The sequence below is a fragment of the Ahaetulla prasina genome, chromosome 7 (genome assembly GCF_028640845.1).
Source record: "Ahaetulla prasina isolate Xishuangbanna chromosome 7, ASM2864084v1, whole genome shotgun sequence".
Taxonomy (NCBI): domain Eukaryota; kingdom Metazoa; phylum Chordata; class Lepidosauria; order Squamata; family Colubridae; genus Ahaetulla; species Ahaetulla prasina.
In genome coordinates, this window is record NC_080545.1 from 14,566,030 (window position 1) to 14,581,599 (window position 15,570).

Here is a 15,570-nt window from a genome sequence, read left to right on the forward strand (position 1 = left end):
TCATGTCTCTTGCGTGCCCTGCCTGACGTGTGCAGTGCCTCTCACACGCATCTTCGCACCCTCCCCAACCCACACTGTGCCTCTCATACCCTCACAACCTACCTGACCCACATGCACAATCCCTCATGCCAGTGGGGAAGCTTCCCTAACCTGTGTGGCAAGCCGCGCAGCGCCTCTCCAGCACCCTCAATTCCAGGGTGCAGCAGACCTCCAATTTGGGTTCCATCTAGTGGAGCTGCGACAGTTTTCAGGGATTGGAACAGAAGCCATTTGACTCTACTTGTCTCAGTAAAGTAATACGTACTCAGTAAAGGCGCCCTGGTGGCGCAGTGGTTAGAATGCAGTATATTGCAGGCTAACTCTGCTCGCAGTCTGGAGTTTGATCCTGACAAGGGCTCACAGTTGACTCAGCCTTCCATCCTTCTGAGGTCACTAAAATGAGGACCCCAGATTGTTGGGGGCAATATGTTGACATTATAAACTGCCCAGAGAATGCTGTGAAGCCCTATGGGGCGGTACCAGGGGTGAAATGCTACCAGTTTGCACCGGTTTGGGCGAACTGATAGTAATAAAAGCTACTGGTTCATCCCAACCGGTATTTCCGACAATCAGCTGTGCCGCACGATTTACATTCGCCAGAAAGCAGGTAATCCTACTTTCTCGCAAATTTAAATTGCGCGGCACAGCTGTTCCCCCCACCTTGCTGTTCTACTTACCATGTTAAGCCTCCTTTTTCCACGTAAAGCACGCATTTGGTATGCATTGCGCATGCGTGCGCAGCGTGCATTTGGTGTGAATTGTGCATGCGCATGCAGCGTGCTTTTTTTTTTTTTTTTTTTTTTATTCAAAAAGTTTTTATTGGTCAAAAAAGGTTTATACAAATACATATCAGGTATGGTAAATTTTCATTTTTCTTATGCAAGATAAGAATTTTACTCAAATTTTTTAACACATACAACAGCCATATGGCAAACAGGTGACACGAAGTAGCTAAGTTTACAAATCTTAGATACGCAATAAAGAAGGGTCAAAAATAAACAGAATATCGTACAAAAGAGAATAAGGAAAACCAACACAATACCAAATATCTTTATCACTTCCTAGTTTTGGATCTCAGAACTCTGGGTTCAGCCTGGCCCAACTCCAGGGCCGCAACAGCGGCAGCCGCCTCCGCCCCATGGTCTATAACCTCCCCTTCTTCAATTCCTGGGTCATCTGATTCCAGGAGGGCTTTGTGTTCCTCCACGTAGGCCGTAGCCTCCGCAATTGTACTAATTTTTTTCGTAATGCCCTCCCGTACATGCAGCGTGCTTTTGACATACACTGTACTTGCACACGTGCACAGAGTGCTTTCAGTGTGCATCGCACATATGGGGGCAGCAAACCGATGGCAATCCGCGGAGGATTTCACCACTGGGCGGTATGTAAGTCTAAATGCTATTACTGTCGCTAAGGAAAGAAAGACTCGAATCCCTAACAACAATTCCTGCCACCAGTTGGAATGGATATCAGTTCCATAGTTAGAAGTAAAAGAGAAAACTTGATGCTGGTAGAACTGGGAGCTGATCAGCAGCTACAGCAAGACTCGGAGGGCTGTATGAATCTAAGCATACCTAGGCGGGTATACACAACCTCAGTTCCAATTTACATACAGAATAAATTATGGCCCTTTTTAGTCTAGACACTCCACCTTAAGGGAACCTCTTATTCTTGCAAACATGTGTGTCTATTACATGAAATCATTTTTAATATGCAATCCTTTCAGCTGCTCTTTCCAACCTAACCTTCTACCCACTAAGAAATTGTTGAAGTACACTGGGAGAGGTCAGTGGTGGGGTCTGAGAAGAGGAGGATTAATGTTCAGCAGCTTCAGTTTATAATAAGCACTTGAGAACTTCACGTTCTTGAAACTTGCTGAGTAAAAATATAAAATTTCTAATCCAAAATAATCACTGTATTAAAATAGTGCTGGGAAGTCAGGTAAGATATAAATTTTAAAAACTTTAGGAAAATTTCTATTTGTATTGTCTGATAGTTTCGAGGCGGCGTATTGTTAACTGGTTAACTTTTGAAATAATCATTCTTCAGAGCAGAAGGTGTAAGTTTTTATATGATGAACGGAGAACTATTCTGCTTATCAAAATAGACAGGCTGGCGTATGTACTCCTTTAACAAGAGCTACTGGGCAATTTGATAATACAGGTAGCCCTTCTTTGCTACCGTAATTGGAACCAGCAGCAATATCACCCAAGCTACAAAAAAAAATAAAAAATTAGCAGAGTAAATTTTTAAATGTTTTAATGAAATTAAATTAAAATTGCCTCTGTAAATTGTGGGTACTCCATCAATGGAGGTTTTCAAGAAGAGATAGGAGAATCATCTGTCCAGAATAATATAAGATCTCCTGCTGTGGGCAAGGGGTTGGATTAGAACAGCAGTCACCAACTGGTGGTCCGTGGACCACTGGTGGTCTGTGAGAAAATTTTGGTGGTCCACAGAAAAATTATTTGCATTTTTTATATTGCACTAAATCAAGGGTCCTCAAACTGCGGCCCCTGGGCGGGATATGTGCAATGAACATTTGTGTTGCTGCAGAGAGTCTTCCCCTTTGGGGTCTTTTTGTGTGGGTTGGAGGGGGGCAGAAATTCCGACTTGGGGTCTGCTTCAGCCTCCTGGTGAGGGGCTTTGGGCAAAGGCTGGAGGGATATGCCGCTGGTGGTGAAGAGCCAGAGGACCTTGTTCCAGTGGGACAGCATCATGGCCTAGAACTGGCTGACCATCTCAGCCTGCTGAGCCTCCAGGAGCCGGTACCTGGTCTTGCACCCCCTTAGATCTTCCCTCTGCTTGGAAAGCCTATGCTCCTAGTCCTCAGTGAGGTGCTTCTGCTGAGCCTCCTTCTCGGTCAGATCCAATTTGAACTGAGTTGTTTTGCCAACTCTTTCTCATGGTGGCTGCTTAGCTCCAACAACTGCTTCCTGTTGGGGCCCTAAGGAGCCCGGGTGGGGATGTTGAGGAGTAGCTGGGAGCGGAGGGGCGAGCAGAGGCCGGTGAGGCGGCCCTTGACGTGAGTGACATTGAGTTGGCCATGCCTACCCAGTCACATGACCCACCTAGCCACATCCACCCAGCCGGTCATTAGGCAGATCATATTAGTGGTCCGCGGGATTTGAAATTATGAATTTAGTGGTCCCTGAGGTCCGAAAGGTTGGTGACCCCTGGACTAGAAGACCTCCAACATCCCTTTCAACCCTATGATTCTATGTTCTACGTATCTAGTCTGTAATGAAGCAAGCAAACAAGCTCAGAGACCATCAAGGATTCCATTAAACGAGATATTACGGTTGTGGATTACAGCATTCATCATGAAAGACGCAAGCTACCACTAATTTATAACTGATGAAATTTCTGCGGTGGCTAAAAAGTTCCCAATATTCAGAGAATTCAGATTCTTTTTTTAAAAAAAAAAGAAATCAGAATAAATATTTTAACAGCGCACTCCTACTGAGCACAGTAGGGAGATCTGAAGCGAACCAGCCATTCCATCAAAGGCCCTTCTGGGTTTTTGCTGGCACGCAGAAAGGAAAAGTAGTATTTTCCATCCCGCCTTTTATGTTTCGATTTGTTTGCGGAAATATTTTCCCTTTCACTGCCAGCAACAGGAGTGTACCAGCTGCGGAACTAGCATCCAACCTCTGCTTTATCATTAAGAGCACATCAGGGGATGGGGCACGCTGCTCCAGAGCCAGTCCCAGTCTGCCCACACCATTAGTCCCAATTTCCATTTTTTTAGAAACTTTTAACCACAGTTGACTCTTGCAGAGGTAAGGAGGTCCACACACAGACTTGGTATCAGAGTAAATGGCGGAGGTTGCGACACTCCGCAGAAAGCCGAGAGGACGCTTATCTGATGGATGGTCCCCATCCACAAATATAGACCGAGCATCAATGATTTCCACACAGCCTGAGGTAGGAAGGCTTTCGGACTGCTTTTTGGATGCCTTAGGTCAGGGGTGTCAAACTCAAGCCCCCCCCGGGGTGCTTAGATCTGGCCTGCGGGGCCGCCCTGGAAACAGCAAAGGACCGGCCTGCAATGCCTCTGTCAGCGAAAATGGAGCTCGCCCCGTTTTCGGCCACGACGGACTCCTGCAGCCCTTTGCCAGCGGGGCAAAACGAACTAAAAGCAAAACAAAAGGAGAAATGTTTCCCCTTTTGCATTTGAGCATGCAAGAAGGGACAGGAAAGGGAGAAAGGGAAAGAGGAAAGACAAAGGAAAAAGATGGGAAGATGGGAAGAGAGAACAAGGAAGGAAAAATAAGGAAAGAGGGGAAGGAAGAAGGAAGGAGAATGAAGAGGGAGGGAGGGAGGGAAGGAAGGAAGGAAGGAAGATTATAATGAGAGCAAGGGAGGGTCTGAGGGAAGTCCTGCCTTAGCACTTGGCCACCACAGGTGACCCCGACATGAGTGGCGTCAAGCTGGCCACACCCACCCCGACCATGCCTACCCCAGCCATGTCTACCCCAGGCCCCCGAGGGCAAACACAACCCTTCAATGAAACCGATTTTGACATCCCTGCCTTAGGTTAAGATGATTATGAACAGGCAGGGCAACGCGACCAGGGAAGCGCTGATGTCTTCTAGTCCAAGCGTTGCAGGATTTTGAAGATGAGACCCCACGCCTGGAGCCGTGCTCAAGTTATCCCCAACGTATCATACGGTGCAGTTGCATAAACCAAGGAACAAAGATATGTTATAGATTTTCAAACCATTTTTACATTTTAATTATCTGGATGGTTAATGTTTTTAACATTATTGCCTAGTTGTTCAGGATTCCTGTGTTTTTTAACCACAGTTGCATATCACCGTTGGCATGAACTAGAAGTGAAACCAGCATCTGGACAGTTTGCGAACCCTGGTTGGAAGCTAATCACTGACTAAGTTAGGTTATGATGCTTTTTTTTAATGTTTCGGTGCAAGCTATCCCCCAGTATGCGCTAATAATCCTAGTTAAAAATCTGTGCACTCTTATTGAACCAAAATCATGATTTCTATTGAATGCTTTCAAAGTATCATTATGATGGGTAAGGACTAGGATGCCTATCGTGTGATTGATTAAAAAAGCTGGTCAGAGAAAAATACAATCCTATTAGCGCATTACTGATACCCAAAACATCCTGTCTGGTATTTCTAATCTTCTTCACTTTGCTAATGTATCTTTCTCTCGTTTCATTTCATGTGCCGGCTTGTTTGTAAGGAGACATGACTGATGGCGGGGTTGCCCTTCATTTGGCTGGAGGGTTGAAGGTGTCGTGTCCCACTCCTCCGCTGACGGCTGGGTCCGGGAAATCCGAATCAGGCGTGCCTCTGCAGCTCTGCCCAAAGTCCTAGCAAAGTCCTCAGAGCAGGCAGGAGACCAGTAAGTGACTTCAGCAAGATAAGTTTGACTTTTGCCTGACTCAGAGACTGCCAGAAAGCAGATCCTTTATATAGGCCATGGGGTGTGGCTCCATGACTCAGCACTCATTAAGGCCTGCCCTCCTTCCTCTGTAGCCTCCGCCTCTCCAATCTTCTGATGCGAGGGTCACACCAATCAGCTGTTGGTAATAAACCCTCCTCAGGCTCACCTGCTGTGGAGGAGGGGGAGGGGTCTAGCTGCTCCGTTTGCCTGGGCATGGAGTCAGGGCTGGGGCAGGGAGATTCTCCTTCTGCAGTTTGTGTGGGCATGGAGCCAGGACTGGGACCGGGAGGCATACATTCCTCAGTGTGCGGGAGCAGGTAAGAAGGCCCCGGCTGCTCTGAGGGCGGGCAAGACACAACAGAAGGTATCTGAGACACTTTGCTGTTTTTTTATTTTTATTCTATTTTTTTCCGCTCCAGCTACGAAATGAGAGGTTAGGTCGAGTCATTTCCACGCAGCAGGGCACGACGCTCTCATGAAATCGGGGCCCAAGCATGAAATCTTCCCTTCGTTTATCCCCAGCCTGCGCATTTCTTTAGAAAGTCAGGGCGCCAACCTGGACTCTGCAACTCCTATCCAAATCGTTGCCAGTTGCGGCTGAATTGTAACGTTAACCAACCAATTTAAAACCATTACTGACACAGAAACATGTATTTAGGGATTCCGTGCCAACTATAAAACCACACCGTTTCCCCCCTCTCCCCCCCCCCCTCAAATCATGTGAACAGGATACTCTAGATGGTATGCTAACTACTAAAACCCACACTGGTTTTTGGGGTTACCTTTCTGGATCGCTCAGTTTGGCATAGAGGTCTTTGACCAACTTGGGGCACTTCAGCAAATGGCTGTTAACAATCAAGGTCCTGAAATTAGGAAAAACACATAAAACTGAAGGACGTGTTGTTGTTGGTTATAAATAAACAATTAAGTTAACACCTCTGCACTGCATTAATGTAGTTCACACTGATAGCAGTCAGGTTATATTTCTTACAGCACCACTAAGTTATAGCCAGGTAACAGAATTATAAAATTATGAATATTCTCCCTCCAGTGTGTAAATGGGTAAATCAGGAATTGCTTTAAAAGTCCAAAATGGAGATATATGTTCACTGATCCTCAATTTCTTTAAAAACAGCCAAAACGTTAATTTTACGTTGATTTTTTTAAAAAATCTAAAACGTGGTGAGTTGGACCCACTGAGCATGTATTCCATAGCTAGCAAAGGCTAACTTTCGGACTTTTTCGTCTCTCATTCCTGCAAAAAGATTACTCTGACATCCAAAGAACTGTACCAAATAAGTAGCTGTTCTGGCGGAAACATCTTCCATAGAAATAAGCCAGATTCTATCATTGTCATTATATATTTTTTTCCAGAATTCGAAAGGCTAAAAGTATTTAAAAGGTATAGACAGGCCTGGCTCATCCATCATTTTATTAAAATATGCAACTACCCCAAAATAAATCCTGTTCCATGCAAATTGACAATACCAAAAGTCAGTAGAGAAAAATTGGGAGGAAGTAAGGGAGGGAGGCAGAAAAAAGATAAGAGATATAAATTCTTCCTACATAGAAAAAGACGATTGTCTAGCTATGGCTCACATGTCCTCAGGGAACCGCCACATAAATACTGCAAGATTTACTGACTGTACAAAAATTCAACCATAAATAACATCAGTCATGCAACATCAGTAACTATATGACATAATTACACAATTCACTTCATTTGCATGATGGCATCGTAACATGGCTTGAAACTCAACATTAAGAAAACTAAGATCATGGTATCTGGCCCTCTCAATTCCTGCCAAATAGATGGGGAAGAAATGGAGGTAGTGACAGATTTTATTATCCTGGGCTCCAAGATCACCACAGATGGGGACTGCAGCCAAGAAATTAAAAGGCGCTTGCTCCTTGGGGAGGAAAGCTATGGCAAATCTAGACAGCGTACTAAAAAGCAGAGACATCACCCTGCCAACAAAAGTGCATATACTCAAGGCTATGGTTTTCCCAGTTGCAATGTATGGCTGTGAAAGTTGGACCATAAGAAAGGCCGAGCCCCAAAGAATTAAAGCCTTTGAACTCTAGTGCTGGAGAAGACGCCTGCAAGTCCCTTGGACTGCAAGGCAATCCAACTGGTCAGTCCTAGAGGAGATCAACCCTGACTGCTCTTTAGAAGGCCAGATCCTGAAGATGAAACTCAAATACTTTGGCCACCTAATGAGAAGGAAGGACTCACTGGAGAAGAGCCTAATGCTGGGAACGATTGTGGGCAAAAGAAGAACGGGACAACAGAGAATGAGGTGGCTGGATGGAGTCACTGAAGCAGTCGTCGTGAGCTTAAATGGACACCAGAAGATGGTAGAGGACAGGAAGGCCTGGAGGAATGTTGTCCATGGGGTTGCGATAGTTTGGACATGACTTCGCAACTAACAACAATAATCATAACATGGCTCCTTTGAGGTAACCCCATGATGTATGAACCCCCAAACACAAGCTCAGAGCTTTAAAATGTTGCAGGATACAATCTGACTCGTTCACCAGGACCAGAGGTTTATTCTTCCAAGCTTTTGAACTCATGCTGGACTCTATTCTCAGAGAATTTCTCACTGAATGTGTACCTTAAGATGTGTGCAATATTTTGGGGTCTGAAGAGCCACTCCAAAATTTCTAATGTGAATAAACTACATTTGAGGTGGGGGGCGGATAATCCTTTTTTTAGACACTTGATGGTTTGGATCAAGCCACATAGGTGTAATTAAAAAGCGGCCCTTAATTTGAATCACATTTCTGATCATAAGCTCCATCATTACAATCCAGCTTCCTTTCAGATAAGTAAAATAGGCTTTCACGAACCAAAATGCTTCTCCTGGTTTTCTTTCCCAGTCCCCATATTTGTTTCTGCAGTTTGATGGACAGTGCAGAACAACAGAAGCACCTAGGAGCAGCATAGCCAGGTGCTACTAATAAAAAGTCAGAAAATGCCAATACAACATTCCATTTCAGGGTCTTATCTTCGATGAACAGAGGCTTAATAGATGTAATTAAAAAAACAATGGCTACCAACCTGCCTTCCATTGGGGACCTGTATACTGCACGAGTCAAAAAGAGGGCTGTGAAAATATTTACAGACCCCCTCGCATCCTGGACATAAACTGTTTCAACTCCTACCCTCAAAACGATGCTATAGAGCACTGCACACCAGAACAACTAAACACAAGGACAGTTTTTTCCCGAATGCCATCACTCTGCTAAACAAATAATTCCCTCAACACTGTCAAACTATTTACTAAATGTGCACTACTGTTAATCTTCTCATCGTTCCCATCACCCATCTCCTCCCACTTATGACTGTAACTTTGTTGCTTGTATCCTTATGATTTATACTGTAATTGATTGTTTCCTGATTGCTTAACTGTAACCTATGACTATCATTAAGTGTTGTATCATTAAGTGTTAAATTTGTACCCTATGACTATCATTAAGTGTTGTAAGTGTTGTACCTTGATGAATGTATCTTTTCTTTTTATGTACACTGAGAGCGTATGCACCAAGACAAATTCCTTGTGTGACCAATCACACTTGGCCAATAAAGAATTCTAATTCAGTTATACACTATCAGTACAACATTTTCACAGTGCCTGCGCTAAAAAGAATTTTAAAAAGCTGTAACTCAGGGGTCTCCAACCTTGGTCCCTTTAAGACTTGTGGACTTCAACTCCCAGAGTCCCACAGCCAGCAAAGCTCGCTGAGGAACTATGGGAGTTGAAGTCCACAAGTTTTAAAGGGACCAAGGTTGGAGACCCCTGCTGTAACTTATACCCTGTAGAATGGAAGGTTATTGAAAGCTAAGCAAGACCCCTTGTTACCCGTTTTGAAAAAGTTGAACAGAATACGTACAACCATTCCAATTCTGGGCATCTCCTGGAAGCTCGAAGGGCACAGAGGGCAATTTTCAAGTTGTTTTGTTCCTGTAGTTGTTTGTTTCGCTCCGGATTAAGGCACGTGAAAAGAACCATAGAGCAATAATCAGTGATCTTCTCATCTGGATGATTTAGACAATTCCTTTTAAAAAGAAAAGAAAGGATGAGAAAGGAACAAGAACAGTCACTGACGGGAGCAGTGGTTAAACTATAATATTTTTACAACTGAATTTATTATGAAACGTTTTGACAAAAGGAGAGAGATGCAAATCAGGACAATAAAAATGGTTGCAGGCTGGGAAATTTTCGGCAAGAAGAGACGGTGGGGGAGTGGGACCGTTTAGCAGTAAGAAATAATGTTGAGGGCAGAATATTGATTTATCTATTTGCTAGGGTTATACATTGCTCCAATCCATACCGACTCTGAGTATTTCACAAACCCTACTTTTATAAATACGGTTAAAAAAATATGCAAGTATTAATGACAACAGAGTACTATAGTACAGAGCTGTCAAACTCGTGGCCCGGATGCACCACACGTTGGTCATGCCCACGCCTGGTTTAGCAAAGGGCGGGGGAAGTCGTGATACGTCACGTGACGACGTGAGCTAGACACCCCTGCTATAGTAAAGGTAAAGGTAAAGGTTCCCCTCGCACATATGTGCTAGTCATTCCCGACTCTAGGGGGCGGTGCTCATCTCCGTTTCAAAGCCGAAGAGCCAGCGCTGTCCGAAGATATCAACGTGGTCATGTGGCTGGCATGACTGAATGCCAAAGGCGCACGGAACGCTGTTACCTTCCCACTAAAAGTGGTCCCTATTTTTCTACCTGCATTTTTTACGTGCTTTCGAACTGCTAGGTTGGCAGAAGCTGGGACAAGTAACGGGAGCTCGTCCCGTTACGCAGCAGTAGGAATTCGAACCGCTGAACTGCCGACCTCTCGATCGACAAGCTCAGCATCTTAGCCACTGAGCCACCGTGTCCCTTGTGCTATAGTATAAAGCACAATTTAATTGAGATCAACAAAATAACTCGGTTTCAATCAACCACCAAATTATTCGAGAGAATAGTTCACAATGTCTCTGCTTCTAAGGCCCACTTTAATTGCCTTTTAAAAACCCAATAGACACTGTAACAGTTCAACGTTTTTCAAGGAATCACCCAACTTTCTGTTGACATTTTTACTTATTTATTTAGTCCAGGTATTCACTATATTCAGGTATATATTCAACACTTCAGGTTTGGATATATATATATCCAAACCTGAAGGAATTTCAACTTCTGCAACTACAGATGATAGAAAGCAGATCTTGCCTCAGATGGAGAAACCACCTACCTGCATTTGATTAAACATAAATCTGTAAGCCGCAGGGAAAAGCTCATGGTCCTGCAATCCAATTTAATCCAATCTAAAACAGAAACTCTCATTTTGACTCTTTAAGTTAACGTGGAGGAAGAAAGCCACAAGAATATATTCCCAAATCCCTTATTCCCCCAGTTTTTTTTCTTCTCCAAAGAACTTTAAGACTTGCAAACAATGTCAATGAAGCTTAAAATCAAGCACAATTAAAGCACCTTCAAGCAACTCTACCCATTTTTGTGAGAAAAAGGTGACACCTGCAAATGCTTACAAGAAAAGAGAAGGGAAAGCAAGTTTCCATATTGAATTCTGGGAGTCACGGTTCCCTGTTGCAATATTTCCAAGAAATTGGAGGCCACAACGAAAAGCTAGAAGAGAGAAAAAAAAGATACATGTCAAAGAAGGAAATTGCTTCCATTAAAGAATTCTAAACACATCCCTAATATTAAAAGGGGGGTTATTAGGAACAGCGTGGCCAGCTTCTTTTCCTATTTACCAACCACCAGCTTTTTGTCTCTCAACCTCAGAAGCAAGTTCATCAACTATGTAATGCACAGAGCCTACTTCATGAATTATAGGTCTGTCCTTATCAGACAAGGCTATGGTGTTCCTAGTTGCAAAGTTGGACCCTAAGGAAGGCTGAGCGCCGAAGAATTGAGGCCTTTGAACTCTGGTGCTGGAGAAGACTCCTGCGAGTCCCTTGGGTCAAATCGGTCAGTCCTAAAGGAGATCAACCCTGACTGCTCTTTAGAATGCCAGATCCTGAAGATGAAACTCAAATTCTTTGGCCACCTAATGAGAAGGAAGGACTCACTGGAGAAGAGCCGAATGCTGGGAAAGATTGAGGGCAAAAGAAGAAGGGGACGGCAGAGAACGAGGTGGCTGGATGGAGTCACTGAAGCAGTCAGTGTGAGCTTAAATGGACTCCAGAGGATGGTAGAGGACAGGAAGGCCTGGAGGAACGTTGTCCATGGGGTCGTGATGGATCGGACTTTGCAACTAACAATAACAGCCTTATCAGACTAACTCATTGCCTCTTCTTCTTTCTTCCTTAAAAAGAAAAGTAGAGGAATGGACTCACTAAAAGGAATAAAGGATAACCCACTTTATAGGAATGCAGTCAAGGATTGGGTTCTATTATAGCAATTCGAAGCTAATCCTAGGGGGCTCATCAACCCAGTGCCCACCTGTATGTGGGATTACTGTGAGAATTTCTTGAAAAGACAATCCTTGCAGATCTGCGTTTCGATTCATGCGAAGGCTGACCCCAAAACACATCGTAAATGACTCCATTTTTCAATGCCTAGAGCAGGGGTGTCAAACTCGCAGCCCATGGGCCGGATGCGTCACGCGCTGGCCACGCCCACCCCAGTTTAGCGAAAGGGGGAAAACATGTGGTGACAACATGACACCGCGAGTTTATATACTGGTAGCCTAGAGAAAGAACTTGGAGCTGTTCTACTTCAAATATGTACTGTATTTAACTCCCAACACAGTGACTCTCTAGACGTGCGCAAGTAGATTTAAGTAATGCTAGATTTATTTAAAATTTACGTTAAGCAGAAGCTATTACTGCTGATTTCCCTTAATAGAGATATTGCCTTAATAGGTTGCGGGACATAGGTTTTACTTGCAAAACAGTATCGGATGTGAATCCTTTTTCGTTTGAAAGGGAAACTTAAAATAAAATAAAATCTCAAGGTCAGCCAGGTAACAAAACATTGTGAATTCTACACCGTATAATTTGTCATTTTCTTAATAGTTTGACACCCCCCCCCAAATATTTATACAATGAATTATTTAAATCAAGCACACGACAGAACGTTGACAGTTACGGTGACTTGGACAAGTGAGCAAATAGACAATGGAAGGAAAAGAGAAATCCAATGCAGGAACAGGATTATTATAGGCTGCATGGTGTAAAATAGCAATATTTCAAAAGGAAAAATATTGAAGTCACTCACTACCCTCTTTATTTTTAGACAGTTTGGCAAACCGCTGCAATTTGCAGTCAAGGAACTCAACACCCCTCAGATCTCCATACGGGGAAAATTGAAGCCAGCATATTCCATCGCCAGAATTTGCTTTCTTTCAAATGCATCCAGTATGCTAGTTTTAGATATTACATACATTATATAAATCTTCCTCTCTGTATGATTTGGGGTTTTTAAAAAATTGATTTTCAGTAAAAAAAAAATTCATTCGGTAGCTTTGATCAAGGAAAGGCCAATAGATTTAAAGTTAGAAGAACAACTTCTAAACTTCTAAAAATCAGACTTCTAAAAATCAACCAAACAAGCAAAGTTTGGAGACAGCCACAACATTCAGAAAAAGGGCATTTCTGGAAAAAAATCAATAAATACTCAATTTCTCCCTTGTTTCAGAGGTGGCATTTAATTATCTATTAAAATATAGATAGCCAGATACTAGGAAAGCAGTTGGAAGTGTTGATTGCCAGGCCCTGGAAACTGTAATCAGTATTATATACTCATTATATTTATAATGCCTTGGTAAGGCCACACTTGGAATATTGCATCCAGTGTAAAAAAGATGTGGAGACTCTAGAAAGAGTGCAGAGAAGAGCAACAAAGATGATTAGGGGGCTGGAGGTGAAGAACGGTTACAGGAACTGAGTATGTCTAGTTTGATGAAAAGAAGGACTTGGGGAGACATGATAGCAGTGTTTCAATATCTCAGGGGTTGCCACAAAGAAGAGGGAGTCAAGCTATTCTCCAAAGCACCTGAAGGCAGGACAAGAAGCAATGGGTGGAAAGTAATCAAGGAGAGAAGCAACCTAGAACTAAGGAGAAATTTCCTGACAGTTAGAACAATTAATCAGTGGAACAACTTGCCTCCAGAAGTTGTGAATGCTCCAACACTGGAAGTTTTTAAGAAGAGGTTGGATAACCATTTGTCTGAAGTGGTGTAGGGTTTCCTGCCTGTGCAGGGGGTTGGACTAGAAGACCTCCAAGGTCCCTTCCAACTCTGTTATTCTATTCTATTCTATTCTATTCTATTCTATTCTATTCTATTCTAATTTTAATTCTAATTCTCTGAAAGGTGCTGAATCAGCTGTGGTAGAAGGGCCTGGATACCTTGCTTCTTGAAGCAAACAGAAAGACAATTTAAAATTAGGGTACCAGGGTACATATGTACGTATGTATATATGTATGTTAGACTCATGATAGATAATATAATATAATATAATATAATATAATATAATATAATATAATATAATATAATATAATATAATATAATATAATATAATATATAATACAATACAATACAATACAATACAATACAATACAATACAATACAATATAATAATATAACAACAGAGTTGGAAGGGACCTTGGAGACCTTCTAGTCCAACCCCCTGCCCAGGCAGGAAACCCCACACCATCTCAGACAGATGGTTATCCAACATTTTCTTAAAAACTTCCAATGTTGGAGCATTCACAACTTCTGCAGGCAAGTCGTTCCACTTATTAATTGTTCTGTCAGGAAATTTCTCCTTCGTTCTAAGTTTCTTCTTTCCTTGATCAGTTTCCACCCACTGCTTCTTGTCCCGCCCTCAGATGCTTTGGAGAACAGCCCGACTCCCTCTTCTATGTATGTATGTATGTATGTATGTATGTATGTATGTATGTATGTATGTATTTATGTATGAAAGCAACAGTCTAGAAACTAGAAGGCTGTAAGTTCTGCCTTAAACCCAAAGCCAGCTAAGTGACTTTGGGTCAGTCATCCTTTCTCAGCCCAAGGAAGGAGGCAATGGCAAAAAAACCACGTCCAAAATCTTGCCAAGAAAATTGCATCTGAGGCAGTCCACAGGAGTCAAGACTGACTTGAAGATCTGCATACACACAAAACGTTGCTATCAACAACTGCTATCAACAATAAATCTGTATTCAGACAAAAAGACAAACCAGAATTCTGGAAAGCAGTTGTGCTTCCTTCCGATACTCACCCTCGACTCTTCATTCAGCAGAAAGAACTAAGTGCGTCAAGAGATCCCCGGCAAGAAAACATTCTTGAGTTTTATCTTCCTAGTTTTTCATTCCCAAACAAGCCAAATGTAGTAAGAATTCAATGTTAACACTGGCTTATCCACTGTGGAGCTCCTCGAGGTTAAGAACTTGCTCCAAGGTGCACGATTTTTCGCCGTGAGCTGAAAACGCATTTATTTATCCAAGCGGGACTGGACTAAAAGTTTTATTTAATTTTAACTGGGGTTAATTATTAATCTTTAGGTAATGGGGTTTTATCATTTTAATTGTAATTTTAAATTTTGGTCTATTTAAATAAGTTTTTTAATTAGTTTTTATTGTGTATGATTTCTGTATTTTTATCTGGCTGTAAACCGCCCTGAGTCCTTTGGGAGATAGGGCGGTATAAAAAATTTGATTAAATAAATAAAAAATAAAATTTGATTAAATTTGATTAAATAAGCACATAGAACATAAAATGACAAGAGTTGGAAGGAGCATCAAGTCCAGAGGTCTTCAAACTTGGCAGCTCTAAGACTTGTGGACTTCAACTCCCTGGAGAATTCTGGGAGTTGAAGTCCACAAGTCTTAAAGCTGCCAAGTTTGAAGACCTCTGATCTAGTCCAACCGCCTGCTCGAGCAGGAGAGTCTATACCATTTCAATCAAATGGCTGTTTCTTCTCGAAAGCCTCAGTGATGGGGCACCTACAACTTCTGAAGGCAATGTTGTGCCTTGCCCGCCCTCCTCTCCGCAGCCGGGCCCCTCCCATCTCCTGCTATCTCAGCCAGAGACTGATAGTGAAGAGGAATGGCTTGGCATGCCTCCAGCCCCCAGCCCTGGCACCAT

General features: G+C 42.8%; 1 protein-coding gene across 2 annotated transcripts in view; it reads right to left on the reverse strand.

Moving 5' to 3' along the window:
- ATXN10 (ataxin 10) overlaps window positions 1-15,570 on the reverse strand; it is an 89,267-nt gene that overhangs the window by 40,497 nt on the left and 33,200 nt on the right. Inside the window, exons 4-6 of one of the 2 annotated variants that reach the window (XM_058191347.1) lie at window positions 11,006-11,102; window positions 9,352-9,516; window positions 6,237-6,317 (exon numbers count right to left, since the gene is read on the reverse strand). In XM_058191347.1, the coding sequence (XP_058047330.1) occupies window positions 6,237-6,317; window positions 9,352-9,516; window positions 11,006-11,102 (343 nt within the window). The remainder of the gene's footprint in view (window positions 1-6,236; window positions 6,318-9,351; window positions 9,517-11,005; window positions 11,103-15,570) is intronic. The other variant, XM_058191348.1, reaches the window with a different exon arrangement.